Source organism: Balearica regulorum, chromosome 18 (assembly GCF_011004875.1).
Source record: "Balearica regulorum gibbericeps isolate bBalReg1 chromosome 18, bBalReg1.pri, whole genome shotgun sequence".
NCBI classification, from domain to species: domain Eukaryota; kingdom Metazoa; phylum Chordata; class Aves; order Gruiformes; family Gruidae; genus Balearica; species Balearica regulorum.
This window is the reverse complement of record NC_046201.1, coordinates 5,641,612-5,666,302: the sequence shown is the minus strand read 5'-3', so window position 1 is coordinate 5,666,302 and position 24,691 is coordinate 5,641,612. Positions and strand designations below refer to the sequence as shown.

Here is a 24,691-nt window from a genome sequence, read left to right as displayed (position 1 = left end):
CGTCGGCGTGAGGGGCAGCCGCCGTGCGCCGCCTTCCCGAGGAGGCGGTGGGGCTTGCGCGGGGTGGGCGGGCCGCCATCGCGCTGCTGAGGGGAGGTAGCGCTGCCGCTGAGGGGTCGCCCGTCGCTCACCTCTCAGAGCGGCGCTGAAGCGCGGGGGGGGTTCTCGGCAGACCTCGCCGAGTGCTTCTCCCTCCCCAGCGGGACCGCTCGGGCGGTAGTTTGCGTATCGAGGTAACTGTCGCAGCCCTTGAGGTCAGCGGGTTTTCGCACCCCCGGGCGACGCTGCCGGGCCCCTGCAGCGCCGGGCATCGAGCGGGCTTTGTCCGAGCGCGGCCGTGCCGGTGCTGGGCGGCAGCGAGGCCACGGAAAAGTCTTCCAGAAGTGGGCTAACGTAGGGAAGCGCGGCGAGAGGGGCGATTATCGAAGCACCTCAGCGGGGTGAACGCGGAGGAGGAGGAGTGCCGCGAGGGGCGGTGGGCGGGGGGGCGCACACGAGGACCCCCGGGCTGTGAGCGCCCGACCAAGCGGGGGAGAAGTCGCCTTGGTGGCCGCGCTCCTCACCTCGGCGTTGTGCTGTGCGCTGCTGCGAGGGGTTTGAACACAGAGGAGGAGACTTCATCCCTTTGTCTTCCTGCAGGTCTCACTGTTTTGTGGACACTGACACCGATTTTTTTGTTTTTCCCAGCGGTGCTTTGACTCGTGTTCAGTTTCCCCTCTTTGTGTACTCGTTTGGTTTTGTTTAGGTACAAATATTGACACGTTGTAGAGTGGTTGAGCACTGTTTGTAAACAGCAGTAACTGCAGGACAGGCGGGTCAGACAAACGCACAACCAGAACCTTTCTTCCCGTGCACTGTAACAAACTGCTGAATTTACTGCTTCAGAGCACTGCTCTGCTCTTGTGCTGGCTCCGGTAACGCGTATCCCACAATGACTTAGGCAGCTCCTGATGCCGCTTCACTTTTGCGTTTAGTTGCGTTGAACAAGAGAGTGATAAAGCCCAGAGTGAAGCAATATTGTGGCCTTTCCTCTGTATTTATATGGCATTATTTTTGACGTGAAAACATTTACTGCAGGAAAATTTTTGGTGTTCCAAAGTGAATTTAATACTTTTTTCATGCAAAAATACATAACCTGTTGAATTAATTGGTCAGTGTGTTTTTGCGGAGGCTGACCCTCTGCACTGAGGGAGCCTGCTTTATTTTAGCCCAGGTTTGTAGTGCATCACCGGTACCACCAGCACCTGCGGCCGTCTTTTGCCTGTGCGTTGTTCAGAGAGCTCCTTGTCCCCCTTGTACCGTGTCTTAGGAGTAACATCTTTTCTGGTCCGTGGCCGTGTGAGGGTTTAGCCCTACAGCTCGTGATGCCAGGAAGATTTGCTACCAATACAAACAGATAGTTTTGCATTATTAACTTTTCAAATGATGGTAGCTCAGTACGTTTAGGAGTGTATTTCTTGTTGACCTGTCATATGCGCTAATAAAAATACAATGTGAATTACTGGTTTTTTGCTATATTAGTGGTACGTTATGCCATTTTGCATGCGTTTTGGCCTACGTCTTACATACTTCACGTAAGATTTCCATAGGCGCTGAATACTAGACAGCAAGTTAAAAAAATGTGAGAAAATAAGACACACAAAACACCTTATCATGTTCAAAACTGCATTCCCTCCCCAAGTAACCTTTGCTGGAAAAAAAATTGAGATTCTAACTTTAGTAGTTAGATTACAATTCCAGGATAAAATAATGTCAGTTAGCTTTATTTTTTATAAGATTTTAATCACAGTGGGTTCAGGTTTACCCTAATTCCTACCTCATAAATTAAGAGGAAATTAGGATGTCAGATGTTTTGGTACAGTATACAGCAAGTCTGGGTTATTAACTGCTTACTGGTTTCCTTTTCACCAATGAAGTGTATCTCTTGTATCATGGAAGTTCTCTTTTCCCACTTGATTTCAGCTAGTCAGTAATAAATAAGAATTGTTGTCAATGTCTGAAAATAAACATAGCCATCTAAATTTCAAAAAGCGGTTTCTCCTTTTTTACAGCGATTATTATCCTGGTTGCGAGCCAGTGCTTCATGTGTCAGAATTCTTCATTTTGAACTTTTATTAAACTAGTGCACCTAAGAAGATGTCCAGTACAGATCCCCTAACAAATTCAGATAAAAAGTAAGTACTTCCCCCCCCTCCCCCAAGGAATACAACAATTACTGGATTGTAATATGAAATTATTGCAGTTTCATGAGTAGGATCTTGCTTTGATGAAGTCTTAAAGAAAAATAACTTTGATATTGAAACGGTCTGAAGCAGTGTCTTAGCTAACACCAACACTAGGGAATTTACACATAAAGGGCAGAAATAGCTCCTCAGCTTTTCATTAAGTTAATCAGCACTTGATTTGGACTGGTTCTGTAGAGATAAAACCCTGCACAGAAATGCCTTAATGCTTCTGCAACTATGAAAACATACTTGTAAGGTATATAGCAAATTACTTCCTTGTACATACAGGGTAACTACAGTAACATAAGGCGTTGTACAGAGTTTATGTATTACAATGCATTACTTTTTCAGAATACTGTGTCTGTGTATGTTTTATATGTAGGGCTTTGGAACCATCTTATTTTTTACCAGTGCCATGGGATATATAATGATAATTATATTCCTTCTATAAACCGTAATATTACCTACTTGAAAGTTAAAAGTTGGATCAGATTCTAAATGGCAAACTTGGATACAGTCATGAAAATTGTAACTCCAGACCCTTCCCAATGCTAAGTAACCATGCCAATGCATGTCATCATCACCATAATTAAACACAGGCACAGACTGCTCTTGCTGGACTATCATGTTTGCTGTGCTTGTGCAATAGAATCCATCAAATGGTATTCAGAAGTATTGTGAAACAATTTATCATAGAGTTGGAATTATGGCATTTCATAAATAACTTGATTTTTTTTAAAAATAAAAAATCCACAAAACACTAAAAAATTTTACTTGCTTTGTACTGGGATCTGAAGAAGCAAAGACTCTGCTTGTCCAATGGAAACACAGGGTATGTAATACAAAGATCTTCAAAACAGCTACAGCTTGCTGCATTCATGTGGAAGGTATGTTTTCTGAATAGTTGCTAAATCACTGTATTCCAAAGGGAATTTTTGACAGAAGAGATGAGCATGAAAGATGCGTGTAACTGCACTACAGCTACATGATGATGGAAGACTATAATTTTCTATACTTATTTTTTTGGAGGGGGACAGTATCAATGCACAATGTTTCAAGAATGTACTTGGTTAGATGTTAATTGAGGTTTACCTAAACTTTAAATGATACCTTTCTTCTCTACACAAGGGTTTAGCCTCAAACCATTCATGCTTCTCCACAATTACCATGTTGCTCAAGCTTTTTTTTTTTTCATGTTTAACAGTTGCTGTAAAATGACATATATTTTCTTTTAATCTTTATGACCTAATCAGCAAAATGTATTTTGAATAATTAGTGGGTTTGGAGAGATCAGAAGTGTTTGTTCGTCCTATATGATACAGCATTCTCTTGGCTGTGGTCCTTGGTATCATAATGAATTTTTACCTTTTAGGGTTAGTGAACCTGGAAGGCTACAGTTGCATAATTGACTTGTGTAGGATTTTTGTAAAAGACCTTTCTTTTATTTATAACAAAAAGATCTTACGAATCTTGCTTCCGAAGATTCTGCAAATCTTTTTGTCATCTGCTAAATTATTCTGTAATCCATCTCAACTGCTAAAGCATTACAACACTTCCTTTGGGAAAGGTGAGTCATAATTAATAATCTTGCCAGAACAGAGTATTTTACTAGGTGTTTGAAAAAGAATCTTTGTTTCTTTGCTGCATAAAATAACAAATTATGTCTCTTAAAAAATTACTTATTGATATTAGGTTTTATGGGGTTTTAAGTTGTTAAAGTATTACTAGATCTTTCTGGAAGTTAAAAGTAATTTGTGTTCCCCTGAGTATGTTCTTGAAAGGCAGAGAACTCAGAAAAGAAGCAATAATACCATTTTGCTATATGAGACCTTTAGAAACATTAAAAGCAGCACAGCAGCAGAATTTTAAGGTAAAGAGTGATAGAAACTCATCTTGGGGATGAGTTCAGGAAGCTGAAGAATGCATAGCTTGCTTTGAAGAAGAGATGGAGGAGCAATTGTTTGAACAAGTAATCTATTACTGATAACAACTAACAAAAAGGTGGGAGCAATAAGGAGCTTAATACTAGTTTGTGTCTGCTTAAATTGTTGGGAAGTTTGTCATGCCTGGTTTAATAAAAATCATTCTTTTGGTTTTTAACAGTGGAACTGCATAGACTTGAGTGGTGCATTTAATTGGGGGAGGGGAGTTGTTTCTGAGTGGTTTGTTGTGACAAATGTTTCTGATACTGATACCACAAATTGAATTTCACTGGAGTTAAGAACAGTGAAAATTTTGTTGCAGAAAAAGCTATTGGTATTTTATCTTTTGTAACCTTGCCTGGAGCAAATCTAATTCATATGATGCTTAAAATATCAATGGCTTTTCTTTCATTGGACTGTAACTCCAGTAGCACCAGTAGACTTAAACTGATTGAGAAGAGAGTACAAATGGCCAAACTCTCATCGCTGAATGGATGTGAGCAATCCACGTGATGCCAGTGGAGCTCTTCACGTTTCGGGAACTGGGAAGGGTGCTGTATGTTCCTGCTTCCATCACTGACCTGCTCCCTCATCTGCGGTGGGTCACTTGGCACACACGACAGGGGCAGAAGGACAGGCTGCAGGCTCCATAGGCTCTCGGGTCTGACCTCTGCATATCTGAACGCTGTCTAGCACATTGCCTATAAGCAAAAAGATCCTCTCCCCAAAACAATTACATGCTAATGAAACCAGTGACTACAACTTTAAAAAAAAAAAAAAAAGGTGCATGAGATAAGCATATGCATTCCTCGCACAGCCAAGCTGTCCTGCGGGGCAGCTCTAGACGCTGACAGATGCTGTCTCATCACAGCGTTACTCCCTGCTAGAGAGGATTCACCTTTCTACTTAAACAAAGCCCTCAGTGAGCACGGAGTATTTAGTTTTCATTTTAAACTGTAATCTTTTTAAGATCTTTTAGAAAGAGGGGAAGTAATAGGAGTGCATCTTCTGCTGCAAGCCTGGAAGAAAATCTTAGTTAACCAAACGGATGTCAGAAATTCCAAACTTCTGAATACATGCATCTCTCTGTAAGACCAAGCCTTGTATCAGAAGAGAGTCTTACCTCTGTATATTGTTTACTTTTTCAACTAGGTTATTCTCAGTGTAATGATAGAAATTCACCACTTCTATTTGCTTTCACAAAAAACCAGATGTGTCGGCTTCCATTTCTAGAGAAAAACATATAACCCAAATTTTGTGTTAACTTTTGACTGTTGGATATTGAAAGACAAAAAACCAAGTTAAAGGATGACACAAGTCAATACCATGATTGAGAATGCAAAGTAATAGCGTAATGGCATTTGTTTCGTTAATGCTTTCAGTCTGCCTGCTTTGTTGGCTTTCTCTTTTGTGTGCGGATGTACATAATCCAGTCTGCTAGGAAGATTGCTTTAGAAAGGTCATAAGTTACTGCTTTTGACCTTGTTTGGAGGGAGCGTGTAAATTATTGGAAGAACATGAGAAAATAAGTTTATTTTAATTATCTCATTTGCCTTTGGCTGCTAGATATAGATTGCATAATCACAGTTGTAGGAAATGGAAGTAAATTTTCTCTCCTTTGCATTTATCAGTCTTCCAAGTTGCTATAAATTGCCATTTCAAACAGAGAAAAAGTAAACATTACCTTGATAGGTGAATTAGTCCCTGTGACGCAGAGGGTTTCAGAGAAGATTAAGTAGGCAGAGACACTCGTCTCGAGCTCTGTCTGTTTGGGTTGGGTTTTTTTTAGTTCGTAGCAGAAATCGCCGTGCACATAGCTTTTATCCAGCTGAATCGGAGCCCTCCTCTGTATTTTGGTTGCTTTGTCGTTGTTGCTGCTGTGCTGAAGAATGTCCTTACTCTCACCAGGAGATGAAGATGAACCAGAGCGTTTTGATGGTCTTTCTCTCTTATACTGGTATGCTTAAGCATTAGGTTCTGACAGTGTTTTTCTAGTCTGTAACTGGGGAAAGTAAAGATAATTTAAAAGCTGTAGCCATTTTCCGCTTCTTTTCATGAGCAGAGTTTATAATTTAGATTTTTGTTTAAGTGTCAGGTAATACCTATTTTGTGAGGGAAGGGTATTACTCTTCCATTGATAAAGCTAAATAAATGTTTTGTTTTTGCACATAAATGACTAATAATTTCTCAGGAGTACAGATCACAAGAATATCTGGACTGTATGTTCTGATAAGTCTCCAGAAGATACAAAACACAAAACCGTTCAACTGCCTTGTGTATGCTGCTAAACAGTAATAGAAAAAAAGGATAAAAAATTTCATTTTAATTGCCTTTACTGGAACATCTACACAAAATTATATGTACTTAGTCTATTAGCAGTCCGGGACTTCAGTTGGAGATAGAGTTTATGTTTTTTAGTGTAATAAAGTTAGAGTGAACGTTTTATAGAGCCTCGCTTCTTTGTTTCATCTGGTGCTTCACATCTCTTCCTCTCTGTGTGCTAACAGCTTCCTTTCAAGTATTCTTGCATGACTTCTCGAGCAATGAGCAGCAATGTCTGATTATTTATTTGCATCTTTTTCTAGAAAGAACATTGAAATTATTTTTTGTTAATACTGCCAGTTGGTTTAGAAGCCTATTTCCTTATTTACACTGTTGAATATATGTCTAATATTTTGGGGGAAGTATTCTGATGTTTCATGAATATTAAATAATGATAACATGAAATAAATGTTGGATGGGTGCTAAATCCAAGTCTTTTTTATAGTGAAACTGTTAAAGCCCTGTTTATTTTATTAGAACTATGATAAGTAGCTTGACTTGAAGATCCATCTGTAAGTTACATGAGAGAAAAACTAACACCAAAAGTCAGCAAGATGTGCTATGCTAAACAAATTTGGGGCATTTGAAGATCCTGGTCTTTGCTTTTATGTGACAAAGTAATTTTAAACCGCACGTATTGGAGGGATTTAGCCTTTAGAGCATGAATGCAACTGAATGCCTTGTGAAGGTGTCTGTTCAGTGTGTTGGTTCCTTCTAATTGTGGTGGCAACATCATGACAATTAGTCACTGTTTCAGAGATATCTTATTCCTTCCTGTGGTGAATTATTAGTTTGTATATTCTCTGTATCCTCCTTATCAAAATCCATTTTATGTTAGTTAGGATCGCTCTTTTGGAAGTATTGCCTGTAACTTCTAGAAATGTAGATCCTTTCCTGGTAAGTGTTCTGTGCCTAAATTTGATCATATTTCATGATCATTTTGTATGGTGGTACATTAATAGGTTCTCTGAAATCTGAACTTTAAGTCTAAAGTCTATTTGATCTTTTAATACTTCACAAAAGTAAACTTTTGTGCAAGGCTGAAATAACATTTGTTCTTGTTTTTTATTTTAATAAAAAACTGCTATGTGAAAACTGCTGAGAGCATGGCAGAGCAAGAAGCAGAACAGTAGTAGCAAAAGGAAAGAGAAAAAAATAGAATCATTGTCTACTTACTTTAAGGATCAGTGTACCTTGTTTAAGTTTTCAAAGATGGATACAAATCAGGACAGACCTGTAAAGAACATGACTAGTATCTTGTCTTTCAGCTTCCAAACAATTTAAATTCATGGGGTGATGGAAGTGACAGTACTAGGTAGTAATGCAAAATACTGTGCTGTTGCAGTGCAGAAGTAGCTTATCAAAACAGTTTTGTTAGACAAATAGCAGACTTAAGGATTTATTCTTCCTTTCAGGCTGTGATTAAGTAAAAGCAGTTTGGTTCACTTTTAGCCTTACAAAGGGTGCCTAATGCTCTGTCACGTGCAGTCTTGTCAGTGGCCAAATACACTCATGAGGCTTCATCATTTCTTTTTAGCCTATGAAACGCATACTGCAAGAAACACTAAAATGAAAATTATACAACGTTTGAAGCATAGGCTTCCTGTTTGTTTCTAAAGATGAATTACTAGGTCTGTTCTTATGGCCAGCCTTTCTAAAGCGAAGGCTAATTTTGCAAATACTTGGGAATTTGAGGTTGTGGAACAAATTGTTGCTTTTCAGAGCAAGTGCTTATCCCTTGATAAAAAACCTCATCCAGTTTTCTTGTACAAAACCAAAAGAACTAAGGATATTCTTTAGGAGTTGGATCTCTTGCCTGGCACTAGAATTTAGGAACATTTGAACCTTCTGGATTTCTCTCTTCCCTCTGGCGTGGCACCTTTTAATGACATGTACTCCGGCTTTTGCAGAAATACCCAGTTTCTGGCGTGGAGTTCAGGCTGTGTGCTGGATTTGGTTGCGTGGGAGGATTTGGGTCACTATGTCCTCCACTTTGATCTTCTTGTACCCTCTGCTAATGAATTCTAGTTGTTCCATTTCACTTTAACATCATGCTCTAGAAAATGCAACTCACTGTCTAATACAGAACAATATGTAGGTCAAAGCAGAAAAACCTAAGTGGTGCTTCTGTTTTTTTCTAGAAGGGATCTGGTGAGTCTTCTCCAAAAATGGTACAGTGGGAGGACAAAGGAGCTGTGATACAACTTGGATGTTTTTAATTTTTTTTATAATGGTAAATAAAAAATGGTTAAGGGTATTTGGATTTATAGGAATTCTTAACACTTTCCATTCTCAGAGCAGTATGCTGGTCATGTTTCCAAGGGAAATGTAAATTTAGGTTTCAAAACTAATTTTACTTTGTATTCTTCCTTAATTCTTTGCCATTGTCAACTGCATCCAAAATATTCATCTGCCTTTAGAAAATGTCAAGTGCCATCCTGGTATCTTGTCTGCCGGTGGGCGGGTACATGGGGGAGCAAGCACTGGAGTTTGAAAAGAAGCCTTTTTTAAAACAGAGAGAGAAAACAATATTAAGTGAAGTAATGAGAGACTGTAGGGAAAAGATTGTGTTCGTAAATAACCACGAAGTTGTATGTTAGATATCCTAGAAAATATTTTTGTATACAGTGCCTTAGCTGTGGTTTGGATTTAATATTCGTTACCTGATCTAAGACGGTATGATGTGTTTTTTCTTGCCTAAATGCTAAGCTGGACCAGATTATGGGATTTTCCTTGTACTTAATTCTATGTATACTTTATTTTACCTTACCATCTTATATTTGTATGAGGAGATTGATTTTTTTCATCGGGGGGAAGAGGTGGCATAGAGGTCTCAAACAACATAAAGTTGTCAGTTATAGAAAGCTGGTTTTGGTTTGTATTAGAGTTAAAAACGTGGTCACTGTAATTTCTTCTATATTAACATATCTCTACATACATTTCTTTAATTAGGGAGTTAATGACTTTTATTTTATTCCTTAGGACTATTATGGGCCCACATGGAATCAATCGAGCTGTTCACCGCATTTCTTTTTCTGATTGTCAAAATGGATTAGGTAATTAGATTGCACATTCTGTTGGTTCAGAGTAAACCAAATCTAAAAGCACTTGGTAAGCTTTTCCAGTTCACACTGTCATCAGTAAAAGTGTAATTTATCTGGCTTTTATGGATTTCACTGTAAATCCATTTAGCACAGTAGGTGGAATAACCAACTTCTTGCTTGTTTCTTTTGTTTGTTTTGCAGGAGTTAAAATTATTGGAGGTTATCGGGCACAAACAGCAGAAGATTATGGGATTTTCATAAAGAGAATTCTACCTGGAGGGGTTGCTGCTGTAGATAGTAAGAAATTTATTTTTTTTTCTTACAAATACGTTGCATATAAAAAGCTATATTTTACTTTGATATCTAAAATAGCGTGGGTTAGTCAGGATTCATGATGATGTAGTTTACCTTGAGATAGAGAAATGAAGCTTGGACCCTTCATGGGCAAAGATTTCAATACTCCCAGTTATTCAGACATGTTCAAATCTGGATATGGCTGGTGTGAAAACAATTGGCAATCTTTCAGCACTGCTCAATAAGTGTTGAGATGCTGAACCTCTTTTAGTTCACAATTCTTTTAATTTGTAAGGTATGAGTGGTGTTTCCTTTACAGAACCAGTATTTTTAATGAGTTCTGATAATTTAATTTTATTTAAAAAAATTTTAGATTTTTTAAGTGGTGGTTTAGATGTTCAGTGTGGAAAAAACAAATTATACTGGGTAGAGTTTGCAATAATAAAGTTATAGAATGTACTTCTGTCCTAGGTCTGTATATGGAGTTTTTTGAGATTCCTTCTAGTCTTGTGCATAATGATCATTTAAATCTACTTCAAAAGTGAGAGTTCCTAACATGATATTTGCAGAAGGCTAAAAATAGAATTGGTTCTGAAAAATCTTTTAGATGTCTTTATTAATGTATAAAACATTAATGTTTTTATACTTGGTAACTTACATGTATATTAAGAGCAAAATTCAGCTGCAAGTTAATTCCACAACTGTGAAATGTAAATTCCAATCCCACAAATATTTGTGCTATGTGTAAATAATACAAATAGCTAAATAACACTTATTTTCAGTGGCTATTCTGTGATTAATAAGACTGATTGATAGTTATTAGTCTTATGACAATAGCATAGCTTAATTAGAATTGGAACCTAATCTGCTACAAGTCATAAGGTCGTTTATTGCATTAGATTATACAAAATTGAAAGAAAAAGCCCTGTTTTATTACCATCATACAATATGTTCGCCATTTTCCTGTTGATTCATGCGTTACTGTTGATTTCGTTACCAGGCCGTTTGCTCACTGGTGACCTAATTTTGGATGTCAATGGAGAAAACTTAATTGGAGTAACCAATGAAAGGTATGTTTGTACTGATTACTAAATGTTTATTAGAGCTTGGAATATTACATGGGGTTTTTTTGGATGTTATTAACCACCAATTAAAAGAGCACAACTCCACTGAGGTCCTTGGAGTTCAATCGGCAATTAATTTCCCCTATATATCTAATTCAGTGAAGCTGTCATGGAAAAGTTACAGGACTTTATATGCTTTTATAATGGCAGAATAAGCTAGTTTCTTAATGATGTAGATTATAGAATGTATCTGAAATTAGCATTACAACATATTAAGCTATTAAAATATTTTTTTATCTATCTGTTGGTTCAATACTGGTGAATGTAAATGATGCAGCTAACAAATATCAACGAAGGAGAAATTGGTTAGAAAAATCTGGAGAGTATGTTGGATGGTTTCTGTAGCTGGATCACCAGAGATCAATGCAGCTTAGTGTTGGAGATGTAGATTTAAAATTAAAAGAAAAATTGCAGTGCATATTGCTGAGGGAAATCCTGCGCAATGACACATACCTGAGCAGTAGCTTTTCTCTGGTGCGGGCTGTTAATCCTGAAGGAGGTTCAGGAAGGCAGTCAGATGGACAAAGGAGAAAGAGGGACAAAAGGGAAGGGAAAGAGAGGGCAATCTCACTTTATTCCTGTCGCCTGGCACAGACTCACCACAGTCTGTCTTCTGCTCAGTTCTCCAATGCTTAATTTGGGTTGTGCTCCTGGCAAGCTTTTTTCTCTGTATCTGGCAGTCAAAATGATTAACTACATTAAGAATTTGTTCATTTTCCTGCTCTTTTAGCATTACTCGCCATGTACTTCTTGATAGCACCCCGGTATGTTTATTTGGCTGTTTTTCCCCCCTTCTAGGGCTGTTGACATCTTGCGAACAGCATCGGCATCTAATCACATGTCTCTGCTAGTTGCCAGAGATGAAGAAGCAAAGTAAGAGAAAAATAAAACGTTGTTTTAACCCCAAAACTAATAAAAAGCCAACACTATATCTAAGGTTGGGTGGGCAGGCTTGCACGTATTTTTCTTTCAGATTAGTTTTAATCACAAAATTGCACCACATGTCACATTTTTCTGTGTAGTATTTGATGCCAATTCATTCTGAGACTATTTGCATCAATTAAAGTAGCAAGCTCAGGCTAATTTCAGTTTAATGAAGAGGATTGGAATGTTATGTTACCAGCCAATACCATTAAAAAGTATTTGCTGTGGTAATTTTCTTAATACTTCTCAGATTTTAAAATAATAAAAAATGAGGAATACGTTAGATCTACAGTACCGCAGAACGGTATGATTTAAGCTGGTCTTGCTTTCTGAAAAAAGGCAGTTTTGGTTATTCTTTCCCCTCTGAAGTTTGCTTTTCAATCTTTAATGAGCTTTGAATTCATTTAGATAAGTAGGTTAAGCTGTTCACTGCAGGAGGTAGTCCAAAATACATCCGTTATAAGGACATTTGTGTTAAACATTGCTTTAACCTTGCTGTCTACAGTTAAGCATATAAACCAATATTGGCAGAGAATCGTTGGAAATGCTAGGATCCAGGTCTGTATGCCCTTTTGACCTAAATCTCTGGAGGAAACGGCTGTTATATAACTATATTTGATAATCATTGCGAGAGTATCTGCTGTTATTTGCCTTTCCTGGGGTGTTCCGCTTAGAGAGTAATCTCTCCATAAAGGAATTTTATCTAAATTCCTTTACCCTTTTGTCCGACTTAAGCTTCCTTTTTCTGCTCCTTTATTTTTGTATTTGACAGACATTTAAATCACTCTGTAGCCTCTGACTTCTCCTTTTTTCAGACTGCCTAGATATATGTGAGGTCCACTCTTAATCTGCTTTTATCTAAAGCATACTGACCTAGTTCCTCTAAACTCCTTGCATAATTAAAATCCATTCTGGTTGTATGCCCAGTGGCCTGTGCAGAATTTGCCACTGCATACAGCGCCTTACTCAGACACCTGTGAATTAATTTCCTGTGACTGTACATTCTCATGCTAAAAGGTTATTTAATTTACACTCAACTGTGTATGCATGTGTTCCCTGGGTCTGGCATTAGTTCAACAAATTTTGTCACTTTTTGAAAAATAATACATCCAGCAGATTTCAACAACCCTTTGCAGTCACTGGAATTGCTTGGGAGTTATGTTCCCTGCAATCAGTTAATTTATATTCTCTCTCTCTAATTCTATAATATTAATTTGCTGATGTTTCTGTCTTACATCATTCTAGATTATTTATGTATTTTTAATCTGTTATCACTGAGGTAATCATAGCTCAGATTATAAACATGTTTTTAAATTAGGCTGCATTCAGTATTAGATTAATCAAGAGTTTTTGTTTTCTCTGTAATGCATGTAATACAGGACGTACATCTTTGCCGCTTTTTGGCCAGTTTGTTACAATATGATTGGTTTCTGCAAAGAACTCTTGCTTTTATTTTTTATTATTATTTTTTTTTAACAGTGTGCCTGACCAAGAATTGCCCTTTATTTCATCTGTGGGTTTTTTAAAGAAAGATATTGTAATGAAAATGATAAGCAAAGCCCAAGCACGTACAGTATTTAATATATAATGGTATTTACCTCAGATGAAATAGACTGCAAATTTCTGAGAGCACTAAATGGAAGTTAAGAATTTGCATTTGTTTTACTAGTTCTTGAATAATTAATGAATATTTCTTCTATCCTCTTTTTTGAGTTGCCACAGCTTTGTTTGCCAGTCTCTTCTGGGTTCTTGTTCAGTATAGTTGAACTAAAAGCATTCTTTAAAAATATGAATATGCTATAGGTACATTTTCTGATTCCTTCTAATATAAATAACTTGTTCTGCACCTAAGTAATCCCACTGTCTTCTTATCTGTAGTTGACTTGAATTACAAGTTTTTAAAAGTTTGAAGTCCAGGGTAAAGAGAGGTAATAATTAAGCTTTTCTACCAATAGTCCATTTCATTCATAGTCTATTGCTATTCCATCTTTTTCCTTCTATATTACATTATCTTTTTCTTGCCTCTTCCGAACATTCGACAAGGCTTTCCTCTTTGTGTTGATGTTGACCTTCCTTCTCTGAGGAAGGGTGACCAACCATTCAGTAGAAATAGTCGCAGGTTTCAAAGGGTGCATTTAAACTGATGCCAAATCCTGATGGAGAGGATCTTTTTATTGCCACAGGAAAGAATTTCTTGACCTGATGGACAAGTATGGTTCTCACAGTGACACCAGCTCTGCAAGAAGTTCTCCAACGCAACTATTAGCTGGTGAGTGATTTCTTCCTAGCATGACAGTCCTGTAGGACAATAGTCTTACTTCATTAGTGTAGAAGCTTGCACTTGATCTTCTCATTTGGGGGGAGGGTATATTGGAGGAAATGACTGAAAGTCAGGTAAAACACACGTGTTTACTTAGACTTTAACATTTAATTTGTAGTCTAAACGTGTAACTTGACTGGTTTGTGTGTCAGTTTTCCCAACTCTTAAAATAAATATACTACTGCCTACTTTCAGCAATTTTAGTTAGTGAATAACATGAAAAGTTTTTGGTATTTGTAGATTAAATGTATCATAAGATTTTAAAGTATTGATAAAATTTGAGCTAGAATAGCATAAATTCTAATCCTCATGGAATGGTTGCCTAATTAGGATGCCTTTATGTAGCATGAGCGATTATTCAGTTGAGATTATTTTTGCACCCAGTTTGAAAAACAATCATCACTTGTTATGTTTTAAAGAATTATTCCTGGAATCCTGGGTGGCTCACAGTTCTTGGCTGTGTAGACTTAAGCTTTCTTTTGGTTATTTGGTTGCTTACAGTTTGTGTTCTAACATGAAAATAGTCCCACTGAACTTACATGAGTTGAAAACTTGTGCTTTTTCCCAAATGTGTATTTTATTTCTTTTTTTTGTTGTTCCTTTAAGCAAAATCTATAGACAGCCCTTCTTCTGGCTCATCCTCAAGGTCACAGAGTCCTCAGTTGCATCCAAAGGATAATACCACGACCATCACCAGAAATAATTCTGTCCCAGCACCATCCCCAAAGCTTGCAAAGTAATTTCTGAAACTGACTGTAACTCTGTGTGAGCTATAGAAAATGGTTTATTCAGCTGCTCAGGAAAATTTTGTGTTGAGCACTATGTGTTCAACTTTTTCCTTTTTTTTTTTTTTTTTTTAAATCTTGTAAATTATAATACCATTGATATTACAAACATTCACTTTTAATAAGGTATTTTTCTCATTTATTTATTGTTTACATGGTAGAATTAGATAAATCACATTGACTTTCATCTTCGTATCTCCTAACAAATTAATGCTTCTGATTGATGTGTACCTTGGTACTCCCATAAGCCTTGCATATACGTAGTAGAGAGGAGCTTTTATTCTTGTAGAATAATAAGTCGGTTCTTTCTGTAATTGCCAGAAGTAACAACTAGAGTTGCTGATTTGGTACTAAGTAGGAAGTGTAATATTTGAACATTGAGATTAAATGTCCGCTGTTTGTTGCTGTAATATGTATTTGTGGAATCAGTAAGATAAAGATACTATATCACTTCAGTCTTTACTGAGTATCTAGTTCTGTGAAGTAATTATACTTTTTTTTTCCTTTCTGTTTGTAGGAATAGTGCATTTCAGATTATCTCTGTTTGCAAAGGAACAAGCCTAGGTTTGAATATTGTAGGAGGAATTAACAGAAGTGAAGGGCCTTTGGTATATATTCAAGAAATTATCCCTGGTGGTGACTGTCATAAGGTAAAGACCTTTTTTGCCTCCCTCCCCCTTCAGTCACCTGTATTTTTGCCTTTCTTTAGTACCTACTTCAGTATTTTATATAAAAGTTATATTTTAAATACAAATGTTGTTTGTGTTTCTGCATGCTTTCTCTTTAAAAAGAATTATCTTGTTGCACCATAGCATGTTTACATGGTAATGAAAATTATTCATGAGTTCATTTGAGGTAAATAAGGATCTTACCAATTTACATATGAGAAAGTAAGAAATCAACTTACTTAAGAAGTTGCATGATGCTCCCTTGGAATTAATTTGGATGGATCCTTGCAGTTGGAAAGCATTGTGTAGGCAAATTAGAATAAAAAAATATTCTGATAATGCAGACTAAGAAAATGTATGAATCACTACTGATTACTGTTTTCATTTATGACAAATGCAATATGTAAATCAGGAGGGTTTATCAGTTTTTAAAAAAATAAATAACAGAACTGTCTGGTTCAAGTACACAAAACTATTTATCCAAGTTGTTATGGTTACATCATGAGTTATTACGGTTATTTTGATGTTATTTTCTTCTTGCCAAGAAAAGAGGGTACGAGTTAATTTCCAAAGCAATGAGTTTTGCTCCAAAACAGTCTATAACTATTTGTGACTATATTTTGTAGATTAAGGTTAATCCCAAAATGCCAAGATCAAAGGCAACCCCACAATGTTTCTCCAGGCCTTCTTTTAGTTAGATAAATGGTAATCATTCTTCTTTTGTTTTCTTCCATTTTGTTGTGGCTTCTGAAACATTTTTCTTATTGTAAACATATAATTTAAGGCCTATCATACATAGTCGATAGATTGAGACATTAATTTTCAGTAAATTCTAATATTAGCAATATTAGAGGTAATTTCCCAATCTTGGTTGTGCTGTTTGAGAAACCGAAGTAGGAAGCATATTTTAAATTTCTGCCACATGAGGGCAGCATTGAAATGGATATCTTTTAATAGGCTGGATGCCAGTGAAATAAAAGATCTAACTTTTTTCTTTAATCAAAACCAAAACACTACCTGCCAAAAAAAAAAATGTAGTAAAAAGTGCTGTCATAGATTTGAAATAACACAGCTAAATTTATGATACGTGGGTATTAAATATGTAAAATTATACCAGTCTTGAAAAGGTATTTTACTTATTTCATAGAATCATAGAATCGTTTAGGTTGGAAAAGACCATCAAGATCATCAAGTCCAACCATTAACCTCACATGAAATGCCACCACTAAACCATGTCCCTAAGCACCACCTCTACACAGCTTTTAAATACCTCCAGGGACGGTGACTCCACCACTTCCCTGGGCAGCCTGTTCCTGTGCTTGACAACCCTTTTGGTGAAGAAATTTTTCCTAATATCCAATCTAAACCTTCCCTGGTGCAACTTGAGGCCGTTTCCTCTTGTCCTGTCACTTGTTACTTGGGAGAAGAGACCAACACCCACCTGGCTACAACCTCCTTTCAGGTAGTTGTAGACAGCGATAAGGTCTCCCCTCAGCCTCCTTTTCTCCAGGCTAATCAGCCCCAGTTCCCTCAGCCACTCCCCATCAGCCTCGTGCTCCAGACCCTTCACCAGCTCTGTTCTTCTTTGGACATGCTTCAGCACCTCAGCATCTTCCTTGCAGTGAAGGGCCCAAAACTGAACACAGTACTCAAGGTGCGGCCTCCCCAGTGCCGAGTACAGGGGGATGGTTGCTGTCCTAGTCCTGCTGGCCACACTATTTCTGATACAAGCCAGGATGCTGCTGGCCTTCTTGGCCACCTGAGCACAATGCCGGCTAATATTCAGCTGGCTGTCGACCTATGCCCCTGGCTCCTTTGCCACCGGGCAGCTTTCCAGCCACTCTTCCCCAAGCCTGTAGCGTTGCCTGGGGTTGTTCTGACCCAAGCGCAGGACCCAGCACTGAGCCTTGTTGAACCTCGTACAGTTGCCTCGGCCCATCGATCCAGCCTGTCCAGGTCCCTCTGCAGAGCCTTCCTGCCCTCCAGCAGATCAACGCTCCTGCCCAACTTGGTGTTTGTGAACTTACTAAGGGTGCCCTTGATCCCCTCATCCAGATCATTGATAAAGATATTAAAGAGAACTGGCCCCAGTACTGAGCCATATTTCCTATGTATCTTCTGTACACAGTTTGTTTCACATACATTGATGCTGTGATTAATTTCTTAAGAGCTGAAGAGAGACATGTTATATGTAATTTAATGTATATTACGTTAGAAAAATGTCATAACTAACTGTAACCACAGGCGAATTACATGAATTTTCAGTGAAGTTGTTGAGGCCTCTTTTAAAATGTGAGTAAAGAAAGCTTTATCTTAGTGAGAAATCTAACCTAGCATGTTTAAAGTCTTGTTTTATGGTCTCTGAGACAGAGATGCGATATGTTCTTGTGTTGGTAGAAGGTTTGCACTGAATTCAACAGAAGCACAGAGTTGACAATATTATTTCTGTTGTGGTTTTGACTGGTGAATTCCAAATAGACTGATCTGGTTCTCTCATTAAGATTAATATGGCTAGTAAGTGTGTGAAGAGTCCCATGTATAGCCAAGAACATTTGGGTGTGAAATAGAAATTAATCCAGCTCATAGCTGAGTTCCTTAGTAAAGAAGGTTCTTGTAGTCAGATGGGTTGGTACTCCTCGCTGGAGAAATGACTCTCTGTGGTTTGTTTGTGGGGTTTTTTAAACAGAAATATGTATCTGGGTCCAATTTTCTGGGTCCAAATTTTGTTTACACGGTATCTGAGATCTATTCTGTCTGATGAAGTTTTCATAATGAATGCTATCATGGTGATTAAATGATCATTTGATCTGCTCTTTATTTCTGGAAATACAGCAAAATGTATAGCCATTCTTGATATTTCTTGTCTTAACAGATCCAGAGAAATATGTTAAAGTGCTGTGATTGTACAGTTCTTTCTATAGTGTTAGAAATTAATATAAAATTTGTGGGTTTGGTTTTTTATTTGTTATGTTAGGATGGACGATTGAAGCCTGGAGATCAACTTGTATCCATAAACAAAGAGTCAATGATCGGTGTCTCCTATGAAGAGGCAAAAAGTATAATCAACAGAACAAAGACGAGGTATCTGTTACTGTCAGACAGCTACCAAACCTCCAAAATGGTTAATTATACAATATTTATGATCAGATTAATGTGAAATGTCTTGTCATGTGTACTTAGAGGAAATGCAAGGGATATTAATTTCTTTTAAATACTGAATTGCAGTATTATTTCATAGAAGAAGACTCAAACGCATCTTTTAGACCTGTAAAATTATATTTTCATTCCTTTCAAAAGAAAAAAAACAAACAACAAAACCCCAAACCACAGTATTTTCCTTTTTTAATGATGGGAAATGGAACATCCTTTTAGAAAAATAAATAAATAAAATCACACACAGTGTTTGGGGAAAATATAATTTTTTGCAAGAGTAACATAATCCTATGAACAGTATAGTATACAATATATTGAAATTTTTTTAATTTTCATTTTAGGTTTGAAAGTTTTTGGGAGATAGCTTTTATTAGACAAAAAAATATTCCTAGTTCTTCAGAGAATCTGCAACGTCCTTCCAGCCTCTTAACGTCTTCTGTAGCATACGGAGAACAACAGGCTGCAGTACTTAGTTCTTTTACATCTCCTAATGGGAAGCTTGTTTCAACATTCACTCCAAATGCTGTGAGTATACTGATTACTCCTCTTAGTATAAAGTGAGCAAATGGTTATTTTTCCTAATTTTATTGGAATTTCAGTATAGGGTTATTTTAATTCAGTTTCCATCCTAGTAGGAAAATGACTGGCTCTTTTTCCTGCACAGTATTAATTCTTTGGAATATCAAGACTTTTCCAGGAAACATGTTGTGTAACAGTAGAGTAAACCACACTGATGAGATAAATAAGGGTGTTAGTTGGCTTGTGGTAAGAAAACAAATCACATAAAATAAGCATTAACTGTGTTCTTGGATACAAAGTTCTCCTTACTCTTTCTACAGACTAAAGTTGCAGAATTAGATATATATATATAGAGAGAGAGAGTGTTTTATGTTTCAGAGATAGAGTACTCACATATGTGCGAGTGCAGTTGCAATCTCAAGCGTTCACTTCCTCCATGATGATGAGATTTTTGATTAAAAATCAGAGTCCTAGAAGAATGGGGTTTGCCCCTTTCTTTTGGTTAAGCAACAATTGTTTTAATTCATACAGCTCACTGTTAGTGTAAAGAAGTAATGGTGACAATAAGAAACAAGATTTTCAAACTATTATTTTAATTTTTCAAAAAACATTTTAAGTTTATTGCTTTTTTAAAACTAAAGTATTGCCTTTGAACAAGGAAGAATAAAATGTTCCATGTCAAACACAAAGTCAAAACAAGTGATTCTCAATTGTTCTTACATTTGTACTTAAAATTCTTGCCCGTTTTTCTTTTCTATTAGAGATATAAACATTGAAACAGGTTGCCTAGAGAGTCTGTGCTCTTAATCTTGAAAATAGTCCAAACATAACTAAGGTTTTGATAAGGCCCTGGTAGAAGTTTTTTGAATGGTGTTCCTTCTCACCACCCCCACGCCTTCCATTTTCTCCTAGGGTTGTTTGGATCTAGCCAGCCCTATTTCTCCCGCTGGTCTTCCTTCCTCTCCCTCTCTTTCACATTAATGTGTACTTCTAGTTTGGGTTGTGATCGACTTTAGAAACGGTATTTCATAACTTTTGATTTTCTTTCATAGGTGGAAACTGGAGTCAAGATGGGAGAGCCATCTCCAATTACCTCTCCAGACAGCAGTCCTACTGATGTGTCTGCCACTGGTAAATGCTGATTTAATTCCTTGCCACCCTTTTTTCCTTCAGTAACTGTCATACAGAAAATAGTACATAGTGAGGCTCGATAGCCTTTAAAAAAAAGGAATATTGCACTATTTTTGTAGTACTAAATAAAGGACTGAGATCAATGGATTGTTTAGCAGCTTCTGTCAAATGTAACTTACCTTGTCTTTAACAAACAGCTGAAACCAAACAAAAATGAGTGATCACAACATTTGCTATACAGCAGTAATGATAATAGACTCAGTAGAAACCAGATAATGAAGACTCAAATATAGCTCAAGATTAGGTTACCATAGAAACTGTGCTTTCTTCATTGCATGAAATTCTGTGGATGTATACTGCTTGCACCTTTTTTTTTTTTTTTTTTTTTTAAATCAGGACAGCATAATGGAAGGATAGACATAACAGGCAGACCTCTTTAACAGTTTTTCAGTTAATAACAAATAGAATATATATGTGTATACATTTGAAAGTCATGACATTAAAACAAAGACAACAGTAACTTTGATCATATATCTAAATATACATTTTGAAAACAACACTAAGGAAAAATAGAGATGGTAGAATTTGGTCAGAACCAAATCTGAACTGAACACTTGAAATTCCTTTGGGAAACAAATATGCGTTGTATTTACAAACAGTGAAAATGCAGTAATCTGACATAATCATGAAAATCTCAATTGACACAGTAATATTACTGATTCTGTTCTGTATTTCTATATGCAGACCTGAACTATATTCTTTGTCTTCAGGCAGTAGTAAGTAAGCATAACCTGTGCTTCTTAACTTGATGTCTAATCCACTTAGAAGAGGAAGGATAAACATATAGGATCTGATTCATTCTAGATGTCATTCCACTGATGTTATTTGAATTGTACCTGCATTTATTATGGCTCATATTAGATACCCTAATTTTAAATGAAACTGTCTCCATATTGCAAATCTGACTGATTGGCTTCCTTCCTTGAAGGGTGAGCTGACTGAATGTGAACTTTTGAATTTGGGAAGGTTGCAGTATTGAATACACCTGGAATTTAATGATCACACAGGTTTTTCATATTGATCATGAAAAACACAAGTAAATCAGAGGAACAAGACAAAAGGCTACTTTTTAATATATTCAGAATATAAGACTCTTAGTTACTATAATGCAATACACAGGAGGTTTATTGTTGCTCAAAGAGACCAAGGCCGCAGTTTCTTAACATAAGTGAATAACGTAGATAGTAGAGTGGAAAGCAGAAATACTTGCAGCTCTAGTTTGTACTGTTTCTTGTCATTTTTCATTTTAGTCTTGTTTAATAGCACAGCCTTAGTCAAAGCTGCCACTTCTTTCATGCTGCCCTTTTTTAAGGATAACCTTGAAAAATTAAAGTAGCTCTTAGATTATTTTTTTAATGCTGTAAGAAAAATCAGCATAATTTTGGTAAATTCTTGCACAAACTCATACACAAGGCTTTTTCATTTTGAGTTGGAAGGAAGTGTGCCAATTCAGCTGAGGTTCTAGCCCACTGTCTTCAGAATTTAATATAGCATGTGAGAGGTGTTAGTGTCAGAGATTTTCAAGATGTTTTGGTTTATGCTTTTGGCATATAAAGAGAATGTAAATTACTTTGAGCTTGGAAACAGATATGCTGTGAAACTAAAAAAAAAAGAAAAAAAAAAAAGAAAAGAATTCTCTGCAATTCCTTCTGTTCCTTTAGAAAGAATCTCAGACTGCAAGATCCTTTAGTTTTCAAATGCTGGTTTTGGTTTCAGTACCTCTCTAGTCCATTAATGAAATAAATATAATTTAGATCTTAATTCATTATAAATAATAAACACAAGTATTCCATTTTCTTCTGAAAAAAAAAAAAACCCACAACAACAAGTCAAGGAATGTATTCTATTTACATACATCTAAATTCCAAATAAATTGATAGTTAACTGCTCCTTTTGCCTACTGTGTGTGATCAAAGGCTTCCAAGGGTTGCTGCTTCGTGTTGTATCCACAGGTGTGTCTGAAGTACGACAAAGCTGTGACTGCATTTCTTGAGTTCCATTAAAACTAAGTACGCACACAAAAAAAAACCCCAAGCAAATATTCTGAAATCTTGCATATGGACTGCTTAGTACTGCTAACTTCTTTTCTTTTCCTCAGCTTAATTATTTGTGTATGTTGGAAATAAAATGTATTAATAACTTAGCTAATAACTAGCTAGAATTATGCAAACTCGTATTTCTGACTATAAGGACTGCAGAGGAGGGGATGATGGATGATGGCTTAATGGATGGTAGTTCTTGGAAAAGAGTTTCTCCCAGGAAAAGATACTGAGAAGCCTGCTGGAATTCAGTCTAAGCTAGCTCCACACAGCCCTTAGTTGGCAACAGGTCATTCCCTCTCTTTCCACAGCGTTTTCTAGATCACTAGATATGCTTTTGGGAACTGTTGATTATGCTGAGGGTGTGTCTTGAAGGTCTTTCTCGGAATTCAAAAGTGTGTTTCCCTTTCTGTTTCCAGAGTAACTGTATATCTCTGAGGGAAGAGAAAATACCACAAGTATAAGCCGTATGCTTGATGAATCGCTCTAAGTTATTCCTGGTTTCTTTCTGCTAATTTGTTACTTGTCACTTTTTGATGTGGAAAAAATAGTTTAAGTGATTGATACCTATAATTTTTGTTTATTACAATTATGTCCTTTAACAAAAAAAAGTTAATCTAAATATTAACATTTATTTGTGGCAAGTGGGTACTTAGCTGGCATCCATTTGATGAGCAGAGCTTCAGAACAAATTTTTCAAAGCAATAGTTACAACTGTACTGTTTTTCATCTTAATGTTTTTTCTTCTTAGTTATTGCCCCCAGACAGAATGACGATTATGAGCTACAAGGAAGGAACTCTGCTATTCGTCTCAAAGCAGAAAAGCTGGAGAGGGTAAAATCCTTATAATCTTTCGAGTTTTCCTTTCTCCCCCTTCATGAAGCATGTAAAACATCTGGAGCATATTTCAAGGCTGAGAAACCTTAAGGTATAAATTATACACCAAATTTCCTATTTGGATACTTCTTTCAGCTTGCAGGCCAATATTTCATTTTATGTATTGGGCAAATCACTGGTTTTTGTTAATCTAATTACTGATTAACTCTTCTGGGAATCTGAACATCCCTCAGGATTTTTAAGGCAGTTATTAAGGACAAAGGGGTTTGCTTATTACACTCATCTGTATTCAAGGTTAAATAATATCTGAACATCTCTCAATTAGAAGGAAAAGTCACAGAGCGTCTCTGGAATAAAAGTGTTTTCAGTGAGAGTGTGCTATGATACAAAGGCTCTTTGAAGTATAGCTCTTTAATTACTCCCCCATGCCCCTGCAGTCATTATCCCTAGTCCTTTCTTTTTTTTTTTTTCTCTCCAAAACAAGTTTTCTCCTTCCAGGCATTGAATTATCTTGGGATTCAGCCCACAGATGAACAGCAGCAAGCCCTAAGGCAGCAACTTCAGAAAGATTCTGAAGGAACAGTGTCTTTTGGAGGTAATAATTTGTTAATTACCATGGAAAATAATGAAATGTAGGAATATAGACATGATAGATAATAACCATTAAGATATTTTTTTGTCAGTATTGGGTTGCTACTGCAAATAAAAAGATATTTTGAGGCAAGAACCTCATTCTACTGTATAAAAATAAGCTTGGGATCCTGAAGCTATGTAATTGGAAAGCAAATCACAAATTTATCTAATTAAGAGCAGCCTTGAGAAAGTTGTGATTTTTGCACTCACAAATTCCTAAATTTTTGCCTTGACAATAGGGTACTGTAATTGTTCCAAAAATTACTTGTAGAGTATTGATGGTTAAAGAGACTTGTTGAAGCAACTAAATTGATGGATTATTTAACTTGTTTAGTTTGTGAGAAGCAAGAACATTTCAACTATTGCCTGAAGAAAGAGATTTGCATGGAGACCATCATGACTCTTCTTCTAGCTAAACCTAATTCTGATGGGCATTAGTTGCTTCTGTTGGTTATGACAATTTTGGTCCGTGACGCTAACAATTTAAGACTATTTCTCGTAAACTGTGAGACATATGATAGTTCTGATGCTAAAGCTGATGGAAATTTCACTTTTCCTGAAGTTTACGAAAAACAGCATCAAACACTAGTAAATGAAAAACAATTTATTATACTTAACCATCCAAAAAGACACTGGATTTTCAAGTACCTTATCAAGAAAGATACTGAAACTTCCGTCACATTTTGTGTGG

The 24,691-nt window shown here is 36.7% G+C and overlaps 1 protein-coding gene across 5 annotated transcripts in view; it reads left to right on the top strand.

The window, feature by feature from the left end:
* STXBP4 (syntaxin binding protein 4) overlaps positions 1-24,691 on the top strand; it is a 75,189-nt gene that overhangs the window by 226 nt on the left and 50,272 nt on the right. Inside the window, exons 1-14 of one of the 5 annotated variants that reach the window (XM_075771106.1) lie at positions 86-233; positions 2,052-2,174; positions 9,452-9,525; positions 9,715-9,810; positions 10,808-10,877; positions 11,730-11,804; positions 14,039-14,124; positions 14,782-14,911; positions 15,478-15,610; positions 18,603-18,709; positions 19,123-19,306; positions 20,353-20,431; positions 23,282-23,364; positions 23,866-23,962. In XM_075771106.1, coding sequence (XP_075627221.1) covers positions 2,137-2,174; positions 9,452-9,525; positions 9,715-9,810; positions 10,808-10,877; positions 11,730-11,804; positions 14,039-14,124; positions 14,782-14,911; positions 15,478-15,610; positions 18,603-18,709; positions 19,123-19,306; positions 20,353-20,431; positions 23,282-23,364; positions 23,866-23,962 — 1,252 coding nt within the window. In that variant the 5' untranslated portion in view covers positions 86-233; positions 2,052-2,136. Of the gene's footprint in view, positions 1-77; positions 234-2,049; positions 2,175-6,036; positions 6,105-9,451; positions 9,526-9,714; positions 9,811-10,807; positions 10,878-11,729; positions 11,805-14,038; positions 14,125-14,781; positions 14,912-15,477; positions 15,611-18,602; positions 18,710-19,122; positions 19,307-20,352; positions 20,432-23,281; positions 23,365-23,865; positions 23,963-24,691 lie in introns of those variants that run through there. The other 4 variants (XM_075771108.1, XM_075771107.1, XM_075771105.1 and 1 more) reach the window with 4 other exon arrangements.